General features: G+C 32.4%; 4 protein-coding genes across 4 annotated transcripts; all 4 read right to left on the bottom strand.

Moving 5' to 3' along the window:
* Window positions 1–258: 258 nt before the first annotated feature.
* On the bottom strand, window positions 259–3,982 carry LOC123902569 (flavonol synthase/flavanone 3-hydroxylase-like). The gene is made up of 3 exons (XM_045952334.1): window positions 3,387–3,982; window positions 1,513–1,840; window positions 259–807 (listed from the first exon to the last, which is right to left on the bottom strand). Exons 1-3 carry the CDS (start codon window positions 3,857–3,859, stop codon window positions 550–552), a joined length of 1,059 nt encoding a protein of 352 aa, XP_045808290.1. The 5' UTR covers window positions 3,860–3,982; the 3' UTR covers window positions 259–549.
* Window positions 3,983–5,496: 1,514 nt separating this feature from the next.
* Window positions 5,497–8,754, bottom strand: LOC123902333 (protein DMR6-LIKE OXYGENASE 1-like). Its single transcript, XM_045952021.1, is given in 4 exon segments — window positions 5,497–5,855; window positions 6,221–6,546; window positions 8,289–8,505; window positions 8,508–8,754. Coding segments are annotated over 4 exon segments (1,053 nt in total). The 5' UTR covers window positions 8,748–8,754; the 3' UTR covers window positions 5,497–5,585.
* A 1,001-nt stretch (window positions 8,755–9,755) lies between these two features.
* Window positions 9,756–11,910, bottom strand: LOC123902332 (protein DMR6-LIKE OXYGENASE 1-like). Its single transcript, XM_045952020.1, has 3 exons — window positions 11,334–11,910; window positions 10,607–10,934; window positions 9,756–10,131 (listed from the first exon to the last, which is right to left on the bottom strand). Exons 1-3 carry the CDS (start codon window positions 11,777–11,779, stop codon window positions 9,871–9,873), a joined length of 1,035 nt encoding a protein of 344 aa, XP_045807976.1. The 5' UTR covers window positions 11,780–11,910; the 3' UTR covers window positions 9,756–9,870.
* A 614-nt stretch (window positions 11,911–12,524) lies between these two features.
* Window positions 12,525–18,499, bottom strand: LOC123921580. Its single transcript, XM_045974183.1, has 9 exons — window positions 18,097–18,499; window positions 16,888–17,088; window positions 16,306–16,403; window positions 15,533–15,620; window positions 15,262–15,447; window positions 14,101–14,354; window positions 13,575–13,665; window positions 13,237–13,453; window positions 12,525–13,002 (listed from the first exon to the last, which is right to left on the bottom strand). The coding sequence occupies exons 1-9, from the start codon at window positions 18,295–18,297 to the stop codon at window positions 12,791–12,793; spliced, it is 1,548 nt and encodes a 515-aa protein (XP_045830139.1). The 5' UTR covers window positions 18,298–18,499; the 3' UTR covers window positions 12,525–12,790.
* Between the last annotated feature and the right edge of the window lie 793 nt (window positions 18,500–19,292).

The raw sequence follows: 19,292 nt of genomic DNA, 5'->3' as shown, positions 1-19,292 counted from the left end.
CATAATTATCCATTTGCCGTTAATCCCCTTCTTAGAATAGATGTCTCCCAATCTTATGTAAGTCACTAGTTTCTAGTATGTGGTGTTCCCGATGTAGTTTGGATTAAATTCAAGGTAAAAATTTATCTAATCTAAAGATAAAAGTATACTTTGTTCAATTCGATTTTGAATGAATACAGTAATAATTTAATACATGTGTACAAAAATTTAACATTTTGTTCATATAAACTAATCTCAAACTCAATAGTAAATTCTTAATTTACCAAAAATAATAAATTCTTAACATATCGTGTCACGAATTTTTTTTATAAATAATACTGTATAAAATAACATACAAATAATACTTTTAGAAATTGAAATTAATTATGAGCCAATAAATGGCTCCTTATTTAAGATAATACATTTTGGTAACACTTGTTCATATAGAGCCTTATTCATACATACACTTAGCTTGATGAAACATATATAACACATTAATAATTCATGGCTCCTTTTGCATGCAAACATATATATATATATAACATCATCTTGATTATACTAAAATGGTTTCTAATTAATCCTGAAATGATGTATTTGGATGTTTTCAACATCAAGTTTCATGAAATTGCTACGTTTTCTAGTAGCTAAAAACTTGCCCCAATTATAAGGTCTATATTTGGGAGGATTTTGATCATTTGTGAGCTCTTTTAAAGGTTCCACCATGGTGTAGTGTGCTGGAAAGAGAAAGAATGGATATGAAAGCCTTGCCTTTTCTGTGTTCAACATCACTCTATGTTCAACGCTCTTGTATGCATCGTTACTCCAAACCTGCGGTACAATAATTAATTATCTCTTCTTTTTCACTAGCCCAATTTTTATTTTTTAATAGTTTAGAAATATTTAAATAAGGGTGAGGTTTACTCTTCCTCTTAATAATTGAAGACTATTTATCCAACAACGAATGAGAACATGTCATATAAGTAGATATGCATGTGACTGACAACATAATATGTAACTATTTCACATGCATAATGATCTCATTGTTTTTTTTGGATAAATATCTCTAAATAATCAAATGGTAGTTTAGAAAAAATTTAAATATTATTATATTAGTAATTTAATATTTATAAGTGTGGTGGTGGCAGACAGCAGCCACTGCGAAGTGCCACTTTTCAATCTCAATAATATTATCAATACAAGTAGGTATGTGTGGGTCTGAGCCTGATTATTGCATTATATAAATGTAGGGAGTTGGGTTTGAATTTGATCATCCCACTTATTTACTTTAAAAAAAATAGAAATTTCCAGCACTAAATTATTTGACCAAAAGAAAATGATGCTTCCGACATTGTATTTACGAAAAAAATATCCTACTGAAATCTCGCTTTGAGTTAATTAGTACATACTTAAGTTTGGATTAATGGATCATATTAGTAAGTTGATTTGCGTCTCAACAAAACATGAGAACAATTTTTAGCTTATTCTCTTAATTATAGTACTTTATAGAATTGATTATTAAGAAGTATATAGTACCTGAATTACATCACCAACATTGATAATATAAGCATTAGGTAAAGGCTTAACAAGAACCCATTCATCATCAGATTTTCTCCTCACTTCTAATCCACTGACTTCATCTTGAGCAAGAACAGTTAAAGCACCAGAATCTTTGTGACGACCACATCCTAAAACAATGTCAGGATTTGGACAAGGTGGATAATGGTTGAGTCTTATCCAACTTGTTTCATCTTTGAAAAAATCATGAAATTTTTTTGGGGGTAATCCCAAGCTTAGGGCAATTAGTTCCATTATCTTGAGTGCTAGTGTTTTCATGTGTTGAGCATATTCTTGGAATGTCTCTCTGTATAACATAAATAAATATTTAATGTCATAATCTTATATTACGCACAAGAATACGAATAGCGCTTCGTCACATTTGCACGACGGCAGATTTTCTCTTTTTAATGTTATTAACTTAGCTTTTGCTTTAATTTTTTATTTTCTTGAGAACAGATTTTTTTATAGGAAGCTTTGGTTTAATTGTTGGCTTTTGAAATAACATAAAATAATTTCTTCAAAATAAATCCTAAAATAACTATTTGGTAACACAAATATATTGGCTTATAGGCTCCGTTTGTATTAGCTTATTTGTAACTATTTGTGTAATATTATAAGTTTCTCAAAGTAGTTTATGATAAAATAGTTTATAAAAATACAATTTTTACTAGTGTGAATTTATAAAAAAGCATAAAATCTAATTTATACTGCATAAGCTCAAAAATAAGCTAATACAAACGGGGTCATAGTTTATTATATTAGCTTATAAGTTTGTTTCATAAAATTAAAGGTGTTTGTTCTTATAAAAAAAAAATTAAAAGTGTTTGATAACAAGTTTTTTTCACTAGTTTATAATTTTTTAAATGCTATTTCAAATAGCGTTTGAAAATTATTGATTATTACCTTTCATTTCAATTTTAACCTTATTATTTTAATTTCTTTATTTTTTTATAATAAAATACACACTCATAAAAATAATTACTCACTCACAAAAAACTACCTTATGCTTTTATATAATTTTGTACTTACTATAACTAAATTTATCAAATACTTTTCTTTAACTCAATAACTTTTCAGCTACTGGCTAAAAAATAATTTATCAACAATAACATAACTTATAATTTAATTTTACTAAACGGTGCCAAAATCAGGTTGCTATAATTGTTGTTACCATCACTGCCTTGATGGTAAAACACTGAACTTCAAAACACAAAAGTGCATAAATCATTTTTTAATAGAAAAATACTAGATAGCATACTACTAGATAACAATTACCATGAAAATTACTCTACTATAGAAATTCAAATACGCGTGGCAACTTGTGTCGTGCGTGTCGTGCATCCAATTGTGTCGTGCTGTATAGCACTGCTCTACATATTTAGGTACTAAATATTTGACAAATTAATTCAAAATTATGTTGGAAGATGGCGAATATGCTATAGTGGGCCACCTTGATAAGTGATCCACCGTGAATCAATGCTTAAAATTATCTAAATTTCCAATGACCGACGACAATACTATTATATCTTTATTTTCTGTTGTTTTAATCAAACAAATATCAATTAAGTCATTATTTCAAACGTAAAAAGAAAATATTAAATTTCGTTGATAAAATTTTAAGACAAAAAAATATTAAAATTCGTCAATGTCATTTTAAAATTTCTTATAGATTTGGCAAATCCTATAAGTTTTCATAACTTTTTTAAATTATTTAATATTTCATTGATCATTAGTCAGACTTTATTAACTTTCGATTGAAGAATTTCAGATTATCAAAGTCTCTTCGCCTAAAAATCAGATGATCTAACACAATAAAAAAATGAACAAGGGGACTAAATTGATCAAGTTACCTCATCTCTGGTGGAAACTCTGGCCACTGATTATACCAATGAGTAACTTCTTTATCATGAGGATCAATTGAAGCAGGAATCAAAGTAGGTTCCTCAACAGTAAAATCAAACACTTCTTTCCAATCTCTAACATTTTTAGTATGTTCAGTTTCATAATATCCCATAACATTAACAATATCTCTTCTAACTTTCTTCTTCTCTTCCAATTTTTGTCCAAAGAATTTCTTCCCAACAGATTCAATCTTCTGCCTACTTTCAAGTGGAGCACCATGATTGATCACTTGAAAAAATCCCCACTCTTTGCATGCATTTCCTATTTTCTTCACAAGTTCATCAAAAACTAAAGGGTCTTTTTCAATAGAATTGTTTAATATTGGTGATAGGTCTATTACTGGAATGTTTTCAGCTTCTATGACATTTAGTTTTGGTCTGTGTTCTGGTGCTTGAATGAAATCTGGATCAATCTCTACCATGGTTATGATGATTTCTTAAAGAAATGTTAAATTATTAAGTGGTAGTAATATTAGTGGAAGAGTGTTGTTGTGGCTGTGACATATTGGTGTTGGTGTCCAAATATATATATATATATATAGACTTTGAAAATTTGAAGTTAAATTCTCTTTTTTAATACTAGGTATCTGGATCAAGAATCGACTAATTCGAAGGACATCAATTCCACCGCTCATTTGTGGGGTCCACTTAAAGACATAATTTTTTTTGTTCTGTATAGACAGACCCAACATAGAAAGTGAAATCGAAATGATTCAAACTTGAGAGAAAAAAAATTCAAAAGATTCAAGTCTTCACCACCAAGCCAATCCACGTGGCAAAGTTAACCTATACAATAACAAGGTTAAATATGTTGTTGATAGAATAAATAGAGCCAACAATTCGAATAATTAATAAATATTATTTGCAAACGAAAGTTGTTTCAGTTGATAAAAATGTACTTAGTTGGAATTTGAAAGTTAATGCGAAGATATTGTCAGATTGTCAGTGGATAATATGTATATATAGACTTTATAAATATTTTTTGAATCTTGAAACTTTCTCTAGTCGACCTTTGAGACTCAAATTTCTTAAATTATATTTATGAAAATAAAATAAACACCAGTTTATGACAACCAACATTACATTCATCCAAGTGAAATTGAATTTGACATTTAAAGATGGCCTCAAGCTGTTCTCCTGAACTTAATTTAGTTGGTAGAAACATCACATTTTATATATAGGAGTCGAGATTCAAACCTCGAACTCTCCACTTATTGACCTTAATTAAAGGTGAAATCCTAACCATTAAATTACTTGACAAAATATGATCTCAAGTTCGATTAGTGTGAATTGCAAAAATATAGATGAGAAAAAAATTTCACTAAAAATGATTAGCAATGTTTTGTCATTTACTAACACCTATAACATAATTAATATTGGTTTACCACAACAAGAATATCCAAAAACTGAAAAACGGGACTAAGTGTATAAGTATTTTTGTATTGTCATGCATATTTGTATGGTTATGTTTGGCAATAATGAATGATAAAAGATTATGTGAAATATCTTTCACATGCTTTACAGTAACATATATTTGGGCAATCATAGTAGTAGGAATCATCCTTTTATCATAGTTAAATGATGGAAAAATATGTTACTTTAAGGATACGGCAATTATTATCATCATGATTGGACATCACCATTTAATCCAATCATTTAACAAAAATGATGGTTGGGTAAATAATTTGTTTAGCCATGTCAATTTTAAGTGATTGAGTATATAATTTTTTTAGCCATATATCAATTTCAAGCATCTAATAATTGAGCTAAACCTCTCTTTAAGATTTTGAAAGAGAGAGGAAGAGAGGAGAACCTGAAAAGATTGAGAATTAAATCATTAACATGATGTGAGAGATCAGTCGTATGAAATAACAAAAAAGAAATTATGATTAATATATTTTTTAATTTTAAGACTATTATAAAACATGAAATGTTAGGTTGTGAGAGACTTGCTTCTTATCGTGGATTTCTTTCACTTGAGATAAATATGTTTAAAACACTGGATTTCTTATATTGAGGTTCTTTAAATACAATTTTCTATATTTACATATTAGGGGAATTTTGTAATGCGAAGAAAAATAAATGATCATTTAAATTGGTGGACTATACTTTTGTTTTTTTCTTTTTAACGAAAGAAACCTATAAAAATTAATTTTTATTTCTCTCAAAGCACTCTTCTTCCCTATTGTTCTGGATTGGACCTAAAACACCCAATCGTTGAGGAAATCCTCTCTCGGACCGTGGAGCAAGATCCAATTGTGAAGCAGCCCACGAAGACTTCTTTTTGGTCAACACGAAGACTTCTCTTTGTTCATCAAGATCACCTGGAAAAAAGAATAATGGAATTGAAAATCTTTCTCTCTTTGTGTTTGCTACCGCCCTGTGTTCCACACTCTCATACTTGTCATTGCTCCAAACCTAAAAAACAAAAACACCCAACATTGTGATTGAACCAATTGAACAAAACAACTTTTAACTTCTTAAGCACAAATACACAGATATCCAGGTTGAGAACGATAATATTCCCTCATCTTCCCTCTCCTCCCCTTCATCTACTTTGAACCAACCAAACCCTTAAAGTGGATAATTGGGATGACCAGGGTTCGAACGCCGACCACCTGCATATATAATGCAATGTTCCACCAACTGAGCTAACTTCTAGGGACGAGAGTATGCCTACTTATTAGTGAATGAGTCATATACAATTAGGCAACAGTCTAAAACATATTATCCTTGCATCCAAAAAATAAAATACTTATTTGTATTTTGTTGGAAAAACATACCTGAACAATGTCACCCACATTGATGATAAATGCACCAGGAGTAGGCTTAACAGGAATCCAATCACCAACTGATTTTCTCTTAACTTGTAAGCCTTCAATATCACTTTGTGCAAGGACAGTTAAGGCACTAGAATCCTTGTGGCGGCCAACACCAAGTCTTGGAGGATAATGATTGAGCCTCACCATGCTTAGTTGATTCTTGAAGCAGTCATGGAATTTTTTACCAGTTAGGCCTAAACTTAATGAAATCAACTCCAATAACTTGTATGCTAGCTTTTCCATTTCTTTAGCATACTCCTCCATTGTTTCCCTAAGAAAAATATTATCTTCAATATAGAGAGGTTTTTTGGTTTAATTTAATTTTTACATTATTCATGATGAGTGAGTTTGATTTCATATGATCGATGTTGAAGACATCCGTATTGTTGTGAATTCTAAACCTCTTGTTCAATCAAACAATAATAAAAGTGGAGCAAAAGTTCTATGCAATCCAAGCAATAACGATTCTAACAACCTAAGTGTAAAAGCACAAATCAACAAAGCAAATAACAAGAACATATAAGAAGAAAAATAACACCAAGAAATTTGTTATTTAGTTCGGTCCAATGAGTTCCAAGATATTAAACATTTATGGTGTTCTTAATAAAGAATGGAATACGGAGCTTAGCTCAGTTGGTATGGACATCGAATTATATATGTAGGAGCTAGGGTTCAAACCCAGGACACTCTATTTATTCCCCTTTAAAGTAGAATTTCTAGCCACTAACTAGGCTACTTGACCAATAAAAAAGAGAACGGACTACGTTTGAGAGAGAGAGAACAATTCTTTGATTTACTATAAAAAAAGAGATCAGATAAGTTTCAAGAAATTAACTCCAAGAGATCACAAAGAATAATGATAATTTCTATCAACTTCATATTCTCTTCCATTGAATAAGAGATTTAATAAAACCACTCAAAATTGCTTCTCTAGTTCCTCTACTTTCTCCCTCTTCACTCAAAAAAATTAATGAACAATGGAATCTCAATGTTGAGATCTACCAAGTGTGGGTTAAAGTCCACATTGGTTAAAAAGGGTTGAAATTGAGTAACATATAGGTGAGAACCCACAAAGATAATGCGTTAAGGTTTTGGGTGCAAGTGTCGTATTAAAAAACTCTTGTGTGGTTACTCTTAGCCTAATGTGTTGATCTAACCCAGTGAGACTCCCCCTTACTACTGCCCAACAGTGACATTAGAGTCTGGTTCGACTAGATGGGGGAACAAAAAGTGAGTGGTATTGAACAGTATATGCGCGGAGAAAATCACACTTAAGGAGATATGTTGAGATCTATCATGTGTGAGTTAAAATCTCACATTGGTTGACAAAGTTGAAGTTGAGCAAAGAAAACCCATAAAAACCCAATGTCTTAAAGTTTTGGGTGCAAGTGTGGTGTCAAAAGTCACGTGTGTGGTTGCTCTCAATCAAATATGTTGATCTAACCCAGTGAGGTTCCGCTTATAGCCCAATACTCAATTTCAAGATGTGAAAGAACTGAGTGTGTTTGGATAAGGGATTTTGAGATAAAATAACTTTTCAAAGATTAAATTTTTATAAGTTTTTTTTTTTGTTTGGATTATAAATTTAGAGAATTTTCAAAATGATGAGAATTCATGAAGTATTTCTCGAAGCTAAATTTAAGGAATTTTAAATTACACCTAAAATGTAAGAATTTGAAATTCATTCCCCCATATGTTTCAAAATTTTCAATTTGACCCCTGTAAATGTTTTCAAAAGTGCAATTTGACCCCTAAATTTTTCTAAAATTTCAAATTGGCCACTAAAAATTTCAAATTGGTCCTTTACATTTTTAAAATTGCAAATTGTTCCCTATTTTTAAATTTTAAATTTGACCCAAAACTTTTAAAATTTATTAAAGTGACCCAAAAATGTTTGCAATTAAATTTCCTATTAGTTTACCCAAACACACACATTTAGAAATGAAGGTAATTCAAATATAATCCAAATGGAGGAATTTTATCTATTTAATTTAATATACTTGCAATCATTTGCTAATATTAAGATTACCTAAAATGATTAGGGTATTGTGTTGTGGCCATTGATTAGTGAGAGTCCTTAGTTCCAAGTCATGTGGCTCATGAGAAAAAGGAACTTGTGTAGTATTCTCAACAAGATAATCAAAAACCTCTTTCCAATCCCTTATATTCTTAGTATGCTCAGCATCATGATATCCCATAGCATTAACTTCATCTCTTTTCACTTTCTTCTTTTCCTCTAAGCTTTAATTTGCTCAAAAAACTTCTTGGCTTCAATCTCAACCTTTGTGCTAACCTCAGAAGGAACTCCATGATTGATTACTTGATAGAATCCCCATTCTTCACATGCTTTGCCAATCTTTGAGATGAGGTTTTGTTGACTTTTTTCTAAGAGGTCAATGATTGGAATTTCATGATCAATTTCTACAAAGGTAGATAATTTGGGACGGTGTTCTGTGGATTGTATGAAAGATGGATCAATGTCTCCCATGTCTGGTTTTTTGGTTCCTTGTTTTCTAAGAAAACACTTCTAGTTGATGGAATTTTTAAGATATGTGAAGAACACAGATTTTTCTTAGCTCTTTGTTGTATGTTGTCACATGTTTATAAACTATAGTAATAATCATAATAAATACAACTAATGTGGATGTTTTTGTAATTTAATGGACAATGTAAATTTAAAATTGAGACTCAATTTGGTCAAGTCATATTTATTAAGAGTCAATATGGTCATTTAAAAAAAATATATTTCACTTAAATATATAACTTAATATTAAACTATTTTAGAAATTTGGTACTAATATGAAACTGTTTATTGATTAGTATATGAACAAAACATTTATTAATTTGGAAATAAGAAATCTTCACCGGACGAACATAAGTTTTCTTATGAAGATGCTATGGGAATATGATTAATAGTCCAAACTATTTGTCTTGCATGTATTTGGGACCAATTCCAACGGCATATGGTTTTGTAACTAGATGGTAATCAGACAAACTTTCTAGATGGATAGATGGTCACATGACAAAGGCTACCAATAAGTTGATTGACTCGACTCTTAATGTGAAAGATGTTTTAACGAATGAAGGTAACTGGGATCTTAATTTCCTAAATGATAATTTTTCGCCCAACATCGTGTACTAGTTGGTTGCCCTTCCTACACCTAGAGACACCGAACCCAAGGGCTAAACTCTAGCATAGCATTTTTGTCATTTTATTCGTCATACTCATAGTGCTTATGACTTGCAATGGCAGAATGTACACCGGATAGAGGGAGATTGGACCATGATATGAAATTGGAAAGGACAGCACAAAATTCAAACCTTTAGGTGGTTGGCAATGCATGATCGCCTTCTAACCAACTATCGGAGGCGACGATGAAACATACATCCATACTCAAAGTTTTTGCATATATGCAACTCAAATATAGATCAAGTTAGTATCGTCTAATTTATATTTCTATTCTATCATTGGATAATAGGGATATGAAAACAATCATTTGTCAAACTTTATTTATTACTTGGTCGAACTCGAATTACCGGAGTTCCTTTCCATAGAAAGGGGATGCCTAAGACTTTAAAAAAAAAAAAAAAAGAGCTAATATTTTATATAGCTAATCCAAGATCTTGAAGTGATGAATTTGGATATTCTCAACCTCACGTTTGTTGAAATCACTACGGTTTCTATTAGCATAGAATTTACCAACATTGTATGGTTTATATTTTGCAGGATTTTGCTCATTCACTAGCTCTTCTGCTGGCTTCACCATAACATGGTGACCTGGGAAAAAGAAGAATGGAATGGAAAATCTTTCTTTCTCTGTGTTTACTACCACCCTGTGTTCTACACTCTCATACTTGTCATTGCTCCAAACCTGAAAAAACAAAACAACATTCAGATGGAACCAATTGAATGAAATGAACAAAACATCATATAACCTCCAAAGCAAAGATACATACATACCAGACATCGACAGGTTGAGACTGATAATATTTTGAAAAAATAGAATAGTTGAATATAAATAAATACATGTGTGGTGTCAGACACCAACGCTTGTCGGACACCAAACACAAATTCGATATGAAATATCGGTGCTACATAGCATATAACAACAAGGAAGTAGTAATGACTCAATTTAAAGTTTTTCTTTGTCTTAAGCCTCCAATTTCTAGAGAAAAGTGACTTTGGTAATTTGAAGTTCTACCGGAAGGTAAGTGAAGTCTGACCCAAGATTGTTTTAGTCAAGATTCGAACTCGGATTCTTCCAAATTGATCTGTCCTTGAACAATGTCACCGACAAAATTCGACTAATATATAATTCGAACTCAGGTATTGTTGGAAAAACATACCTGAACAATGTCACCCACGTTGATGATAAATGCACCAGGAGTAGGTTTAACAGGAATCCAATCACCAACTGATTTTCTCTTAACTTGTAAGCCGCCAATATCATCTTGTGCAAGGACAGTTAAAGCACTAGAATCTTTGTGACGACCAACGCCAAGTGCCAAATCAGGGGAAGGACATGGTGGATAGTGATTGAGCCTCACCATGCTTAGTTGGTTCTTGAAGCAGTCATGGTATTTGTCACCAGTTAGGCCTAAGCTCAATGAAATCAACTCCAATAACTTGTATGCTAGCTTTTCCACTTCCCTAGCATACTCCTGCATTGTTTCCCTAAGTAAAAAAAAAACATAATCTTCAATTTAGAGATGTTTTCTGTTGAATTTAGTTTTGAACTTATACAAATTACAATTTCAATAAGTTCTCTCATACAGTGTCTCACAAGCTATGAACCACAGACACAAACACGGAAACGGACACCGGATACGACATGGACACGGACACCGAAACGTCAACACAGATAAAAAAATTGGAAAAATAACACAATTTAGTGTAATCACAAGTGTCGGTGTTGGTGTCCGACAAGGACACCGACACGTGTCCGACACGAACACGCCTAATCTGAGGAGTGTCGATAGCTCACAAGTAATTATGTAAGCAGAAAAACACAAATAAGTCAATCCAAACAAGCCTAAAATGAGATTAAGATTATATGATAAGATTAATGATTACCTAAAATGAGGAGGGTATTGTGGCCATTGATTAGTAAGAGTCCTTAGCTCCAAATCATGTGGCTCATGAGAAGAAGGAACTTGTGTAGTATTCTCAACAAGATAATCAAAAACCTCTTTCCAATCCCTTATATTCTTAGTATGTTCAGCATCATGATACCCCATAGCATTAGCTTCATCTCTTTTCACTTTCTTCTTTTCCTCTAAGCTTTGATCAAAAAACTTCTTGGCTTCAATCTCAACCTTTGTGCTAACTTCAGAAGGAACACCATGATTGATTACTTGAAAAAACCCCCACTCTTCACATGCTTTGCCAATCTTTGAGATGAGATTTTCTTGCTTGCTTTCTGAGAAATCAATGATTGGAATTTCATCAACTTGTATGAAGGTAGATAAGTTGGGACGGTGTTCTGTTGATTGTATGAAAGATGGATCTATGTCTCCCATGTTTGATTACTCACACTTTCAATAGATGCAATGTTGTAGATACGTGAAGAACACAGATTTTTCTGAGCTCTTTGTTGTTTCTTGTCACGTGTTTATAACACATGATCAGAGTAAGTACAACGAATGTGGACGTTTTTGTAATTTAAGGATGAATATGGATAAAAATGGTGTGAATATGAATAGGAGACAATTTTTGGATTACTATACTTGCTTTTATGAAATGATTTTTAAAATATTAATTTCACACCTAAATTAAAGTGAAAAGCTATTCAGATTTAGAAAAAAAATTATGATAAATAAATATCGAGTCAATACTCAATAGTCATTTTAAAAAAAAAATATTACAATAAATTAAAATATCAAAATGGAATATGAATATATGTTTTGTTCAAATCTTATTTTTTTCTTATAACAAATTTTCTATATTTTTTATCATACGTTAAATAATATGTAAATATTCATTTTATTTATATATAACTAGCATAGGAATAATTAGGGCCTGTTTGAATTCGGCTTATATTCGAGCTTATGGAAATAGCTGATGCAAATAAATAATTTTGTGTTAATTCATAAGTTTTTATCATAAACTACTTTGAAAATCTTATAATAATACATAAAAGCTTATTTATTTGCATAAGATGTTTCGCATAAGCGCAAAAATAAATCGATCCAAACGAACCCTTATTATTAAAAAAATAAATAAATAATAGGAAGACTTGGTCAAAAAAAAATGAAAAAACTAACATAGCAAGAATTGCACACACATCCAATATATGACTGGTTTGAGAAAATATATAGTTAACATACAGTAAGAATTGCATATATCTATGAGTTTATGGTTTAAGAAAATTAAGGGGAAAAAATAATCAATTTAACTGGACAAATCTGCCCCAGTACAGACACAACTAAGAGTGTACCGCTCAATCATCAGTATGAGCTCCAGCATAGTTGAGTGGTATCACTTTGGAATTAATAAATCCCGAACTATTTACATAAAAGAAAAATTAGTGTTCAAGCCGCATTCATAGAGGTTGAAAGGACAACGTGAGCTAAAAATTGCACCCCGTCCTGGATTTTACTTATCGCTGTAATTTGATCAGCTCGAAGGTGTTCAGAGAAAGCACTGGCTTTTTCTTGGACTGATGTCTTGGGAACAGCTGTGGGAGACTCAGCAGTAACACCTTTAATGGAAGCTTGATAGGCCTCAGTTACATCAGATATGCCTGATAAATGCATTAAAATGGTTAAACAACAAAATTGCTGCTTCATGGTATACAGACTGTGTTCAAAAGACCTATGATTTTCAGTGCCAAAAGAAGCTAAGTTGTAAGTTGTAACTGATTCTTCCATGGTTTGAGTAAAAACAAAATCGATTGTTCTACGGTTAACCCGTGGTGGAAATACTTTTAAAACATGATTATCATTATGATCATGGATGGAAATAATAGACAGCCAACCTGTAACGAAACTGTTGGAAACTGCTTCCAAATATCCAATCATTGTCTGAACATTTATTCTTATAATCTTAGCTTTTGCAGAAACATCTTCAGGCCACTCTATGTTAACCTTATTACCATCAACTTCTTCCTCCACAGTTTTGTTGGCAAGAGAAATGATGGATTTTCCAAACGTCAGAAGTTGTGACACCGCAAAACAGCACATTTCAGATAGCCTCTGCAAAGAAAAGCATGCCATTTTACTCAATTTTACAACAAACCTTTCATGTTAATGTAAAGAAAGAGGATAAATTATAATTAACGAAAATAATAAATATAGTCCAAATATTTTCTCGTACATGAACTCCCTCAGAATGAAGAGAGTCTAATCTTCCAGTAGTTCTCTGAATTATATCATTAGCAGCTAGGCCAGCCAAAGCATTTGTGAAACTGAAAAATGAAAATAAGCTGCGTCACATATTTGGGAATAGGGCTTCCTCAATCTATAAGGGTAAATGATGATCACACTTATATAATGACTCTAGCTGCAGTGCAGACAGGAACAGGACCATAAAGTAGGAAAGGAAAATAACATTTTAGTTAAGTGATCAAAACAAACACATTCCTAAGCCATAGATGTTACTTAGCTTTCTTTTACTATTCCTAAGAGTATACGCACATTTTGTCCATGTTATTCCTGCATCCGACCCAACATTCAAATTTTCTACATTATGTAAATTTTTTAAACCCATAGTTCTACACCATTGGAGAGAGAACGGTGATAACTAGCAAAGAAGACGATGAACCATTTTTAACTCTATCAAGACTGTGGCAACAATAGTCTGTGAATAAAATATTGATAATTACAAGGATGGGATAAATTACCCAGCAGCCATTTCAGCAGCCTTGCCAACACTTGAATCATGTAAGTTCTTCATCTCATCACTGCTTCCCTCATTTCCTCTCTCTACTGTTTTTCCTTTGTTAGAATCAGTACCAGCATCAATTTCATTACTCAAATCAAAAATTTGTTGGACCTCTTTAAGCTTCCCGTCAAATACAGATTTTTGCTCTGCAGATAATTTTGCTTTTCTTCTGTTAAACAACAAGGCGTAATGACTAGACAAAGCTTCCAGTTCCTGAGCATCGCATAGGAAACATTTTGTTAACACCAAAAATTCAAAATAATGTGCAATTGAAACTACAGGGATTTTGGTGGCGAAGAAAATGAGAAAGCAAACTCTGAACAACAACATGGTCTGTAATGATGTGCTATAAAATACAATACAGATAACCAACACGATAACCCTAACTCTAATTAAAATATAAAAACAAAACACGGTATATGAAACCCCTTCCAAGAGATCATCTATGATACTCCAATGAGTGAGAGAGAGTGTGTGTGTGTGTGTGTGTGTGTGTGTGTGTGTGTGTGTGTGTGTGTGTGTGTGTGTGTGTGTGTGTGTGTGTGTGTGTGTGTGTGTGTGAGAGAGAGAGAGAGAGAGAGAGAGAGAGAGAGAGAGAAAGAGAGAAGTTGAAGAGAGAGACCAAACTTCTCTTGTTTGGTTTAAAGAATTAGGAGTTGGTTTTGGAGATGGGTATGTGCAGAAGAGTAGGTCTTCTACCAGCAGGTTTATCTTTTATTTCTTAATTTCCATTATCAACCTTGTAAGGAGCTTGGCCCCCATTTCATTCTTATTTTTTGTTTGTATATACCCTGGTTTTCCATTGTATCAGGGGTAGCTCCTTCTGTTTGAGGACAATTCATCCGTTATCCATATAATTCTTTACAGAACATGCTAACTTGTGCCTTTAAGACACAAGTTACGGAGCTAAAAAAGGAACTAAAAGAGAGAGAGAGAGAGATGCACTTCTCTCTCTTCTCTTTCTCATATACCAAAACAATACGACAAATCTACTCTATTTCTCAATCCTTTCTCTCTTCTCAATTACTTCTCACAACCAAACATACCCTAACAAATTCTGCAAGATATAATAATGATATTACAAGACATTTTCTGGAAACATGCAATAATAGAAAGTTACCTCCAGCTGCTCTGGACCTCCATAAATGTAAAAACATCGATCAAATGTCACTTCTTCTGATAATTGATCCCCATCATTTCTAGCCTTTTCAACCTCAATTCCGGTTTCACTGATTAGTAAGTCCATTGTCTCCTTACCCACATATTCAAGCACTTGCATTCCCTTTGCAGTAAAAGCTTTTCCAGTCTGTAACATAATAAATAGAAATAAGTAAGCAAATGTGTAACTATTGATAAAAGAAATCCTAGAGTATGACAGGAGTTTTCCGAACCTCTAATAGGGAAGGTGCATTAGAACCTGGAGCTCCTGGTCCATCATGCGGTACAGATCCTGCAAGGTTTGAAGCTGAATTCTCGAGCCTAAAGAAAACAAAGAAATTATTCAGGTTAATAACTGTAAGCCAAAAAAAATTGATGTGTGATAGGAAACACCCATGTCCTTACATTAGTGAAATATACTAATCTTAAACCTAGTACAGTGACTTGTACATAAAATAAAAGATAAAAGCCAAGACCTCAAATAAAAGATAAAAAAACTCTTCTCGGTCCACAGAAGTCAGGTTGATACACTAAATATAAATAAGACAGAAAGAAAACAATCAAACACAGTCAAGAGACAATACATTCCAGTAGTCTTATCCTCTGTTTTTGCATTCATCTATTTCTCTTCTTTAATAAAATCACTTCTTTTATGAATTTTATGGAATGAAGCATCAATAAGATCATAAGCCTAGTGTTATAGATGATTGAGTCTTGCCTAATGTTAAGAGGCCCAATTAATCATCCACTTCATAACACTATTGAAAATACTCGTGGTTTACAGGTTGATTTTAATAAAGGTGAAGCACATGTTGGTCCATACTTGATTTCCCTCTAAAAAATTGCACAATAAACTAGTTACAAAATATGTCGGTGTGTATTTTCATCACAATATCTAAATATATCACCATACTAGTGATCAGCAACTAGACTAACAGTGCAATCCCCATGTAGGTTGATATAAAATAATAATAAATTAATTAAAAATAAAAACAATGAATCATACTTTTGAACTAACTCACTGCCCCCTCGCCATGCATTTCCTAAAGTTCTCCATGCTCCAGAAGCAAAAGTTTCCACAGAATTATCGAAAACCTTCAAACCCTACACACATTACAGAGCTCAAGTATAAGTGATGGATATATTACAGACTAGATAACAACAAGAAACGTGTCTTTTCCCCACTATGTGGGGTCGTCTACATGGACCAAACAATAGCATAATACAATTATGCAAGACAGTAAACCGTCAACTGCCTTACTTAAAAAAGAATATGCAAGACAATCATAAAGACCATAAAAGCATAGGCTAGGAGCTCAGTTAAGACCTATTCTCATTACACCCCATTAGAAAAGATATCAAGTTATCAACAAAAAAAGATAAAATATAATGAATCCTGAACAGGAAAATTTGCATATTTTGTTATTTCATAGTAAAAACTAAAAACATAGACCTACATATAATATACAGTTATACACAGTGATGCTCAGTTGATCTAATTTTGAAGTGCAATAAAGATCAATAAATCTAAATCTCAAATTTCCCCCAGCCCCCCAAAAATAAAAAAGAAATATCCATCAATACTTGCCTGGCTAAGCAGTGAATCTTCACTAGCTTTCTCCAACCTATCCAGAGCAGATTTTCGCAATGGAGCAGTGTCACTCTCATCATCACTTTCCTTTGCAGATCCTTCATCCCCTACATCCTCTTTGGAAGCTTCAGACTCTTCTTCACCAGTGATTTGCAACTCTGCAATGCTCTTTGATGCTGTCTCTGCAACTGAAGCAGCCTGCATTATGAAACACCATTAATTCACAGCCAAAAATTCTAAATCCTCCTATCAATTGTCCCCAATAAGCTAAATCCTCCCAAAATTACATAACTTCCAAGAAATAATACCTCTACTTTTTCATTTAATTTTATCCATTTATAGTAACTAAACAAGGATTTATTACGAAAATACAGCATCGAGGTTTTAAAATGTGACCGCAGTCATACAGACAACAAAAACCTTGATGTCACAGCCAAGATGACATTCGTAAAAAAATTTAAGCTCCGAATAGCACTACTCATTCCCACATGCTAATTTTGACTCCTAATCTCCGTCGGGGAACCTGTGGGACACACAAGGTGGATTCTCCCTCCCAACCGAATTTTCTCCATACACCAGAGCCAGAAATCGAACCCCTGACCACTTGCTTAAGGGGCGCGAGACCTTATCACTTAGACCGATTCATTATTGGCTACATAATTCTCCTTTATCATAAATAAAAATAGGGTCTTGCTAACTAGTGCCCCGGAGAACTAGTTAAGGAACTAAAAAGAGAAATAAAATAAAATAAATGCATTGAAAAAAATCAAAATTTAGACTTTTAGATTTTTTGACTATACAACTTTCATGAAAAAAAATTCTAAATTTGTACTCTTAACTAGTGCTCCGGTGGCACTAGTTAGCATTTGCCATAAAAGTAAAACTAAAATTAAAATCTACATTCTATGAAACTCATATAACACTAACATACTCCACTATCAGCTAAATCAGTAGCAAAAGTTATCCACAAAAATAAAACAAACAAACAAAAAATCTACATTTCTAATTACAGAAAGCAAATAAACAACCCTAATTCCATTTTTTAAAAAATAAACTAATTAAACACAACCACATTTGCAGTACATAATTAATTAACACTAAATCTCAAACTATAATCACAAAATAAAAAAAACTAGTTAACAGATCAAAATAAAAGCATTGAACCAACCACCATAAAAACGACATCGTATTGATTTGAAAACGTACATTGCGAGAGATCTCTTCAGCAGCAACAGCAGCAGCTTTTTGAAGATCAGAGAGAATAGAAAGCGCAGAAAATCCTCCCCAACCACCCCAATTACCACCACCACCGGCTCCGGCGACCGGCGATTTAGCGTCTTGTGTTTGTTGAGTAACTTCTTCTTCGTCGTCGTTTTTCTTGTTGTTAGAGTGCGTTTTGTCATCCATTTTTGTTGGTTTTTGAAGATTCGAATAATGAGATTATTGATGTTGGTGGTTTCGCGAAAGCATGAATGAAGTTGGATTCGATCTATGCTATGCTATGTTGATTTTTGATTCGGAAATTGAAAGTGTACGAGTCGACGTCGTTTTTAGAGCTATATTCGTTCTTTCATCTTTAGGTGTTTAACTAGTTAAATATGAGATTTCCTAATAAATAAATAAATGAGTTTAATCATATGCATCGGCAGAGTAAAATAGTTTTACAAGTTCGTCCAATAAATAATCATTATTTTGTCATGTCGTTAAGAAAGTGTTTCTTTTATATCTTAAATCAACACAACATTAATATGATACTTGACATGGGAACCTTTGATGAGGTTGAAATAGTGTAAAGAATTTTATTTTTTTGAAAAAACTAAAATAGAAATATATTAACAAACAACCTCCTCAGCACAAGGTGTGCCAAGGTAGACTACCAAAGTTTATAAAGAGTCACAGAAATAAAGAAAAAACCAATCATACAAGGCTCAAACATAAAAACAGTGTAAAGAATTAGAGTAGTACACAAGTTTATCAATACTCATGTCATTGGCCAACAAGAAGCCCTTGTAGATAGCGTACAGTTCATTAGTTCAACGAGCAAATTGTCGGGTGACCCTTGAACGAAACCTGAAAAACCTGCAAGATAGTGACCGAAAATGTTTTCTAATAATAGCGTCAAATCCATATCGAATGGGAGAATTGAGACAACTTCCATCCAATTAAAAAATATCGTTTTTAATGTGAAGTTTATTTTTTATCATTAATTAAAAATTCTTTTTTTTTTAATTATCTTTTTGTTTCAACTGTTATTAATAAGTAATGTACTAACCACTTACTTCGAGACACTAGTTAAAGAAATGAAAAGGGAAAATTTGTATTGGCTACACAAATTTTAAAATAATTTTATTTCATTTAGTTTCATTAATTAGTTAGCATTTTTCAATTTTCATAAGTAATTC

The sequence above is a fragment of the Trifolium pratense genome, linkage group LG1 (assembly GCF_020283565.1).
Source record: "Trifolium pratense cultivar HEN17-A07 linkage group LG1, ARS_RC_1.1, whole genome shotgun sequence".
Taxonomy (NCBI): Eukaryota; Viridiplantae; Streptophyta; class Magnoliopsida; order Fabales; family Fabaceae; genus Trifolium; species Trifolium pratense.
The sequence above is the reverse complement of the archived record's forward strand: the minus strand, read 5'-3'. Positions and strand labels throughout refer to the sequence as shown.

What these genes read in the sequence shown, in the direction of transcription:
- LOC123902569 (XM_045952334.1), bottom strand. Translation starts at nt 3,859, where the DNA reads ATGGTAGAGATTGATCCAGATTTCATTCAAGCACCAGAACACAGACCA. An exon ending in GAGTTTCCACCAGAGATGAG is followed by an intron (nt 1,841 to 3,386) that starts GTAACTTGATCA and finishes TATGTTATACAG; the next exon opens with AGAGACATTCCAAGAATATG. An exon ending in ATGTTGGTGATGTAATTCAG is followed by an intron (nt 808 to 1,512) that starts GTACTATATACT and finishes ATTGTACCGCAG; the next exon opens with GTTTGGAGTAACGATGCATA.
- LOC123902332 (XM_045952020.1), bottom strand. Translation starts at nt 11,779, where the DNA reads ATGGGAGACATAGATCCATCTTTCATACAATCAACAGAACACCGTCCC. An exon ending in CAATACCCTCCTCATTTTAG is followed by an intron (nt 10,935 to 11,333) that starts GTAATCATTAAT and finishes TTTTTTACTTAG; the next exon opens with GGAAACAATGCAGGAGTATG. An exon ending in ACGTGGGTGACATTGTTCAG is followed by an intron (nt 10,132 to 10,606) that starts GTATGTTTTTCC and finishes TTGTTTTTTCAG; the next exon opens with GTTTGGAGCAATGACAAGTA.
- LOC123921580 (XM_045974183.1), bottom strand. Translation starts at nt 18,297, where the DNA reads ATGGATGACAAAACGCACTCTAACAACAAGAAAAACGACGACGAAGAA. An exon ending in CTGAAGAGATCTCTCGCAAT is followed by an intron (nt 17,089 to 18,096) that starts GTACGTTTTCAA and finishes TTCATAATGCAG; the next exon opens with GCTGCTTCAGTTGCAGAGAC. An exon ending in ATGCACCTTCCCTATTAGAG is followed by an intron (nt 15,448 to 15,532) that starts GTTCGGAAAACT and finishes ATTATGTTACAG; the next exon opens with ACTGGAAAAGCTTTTACTGC.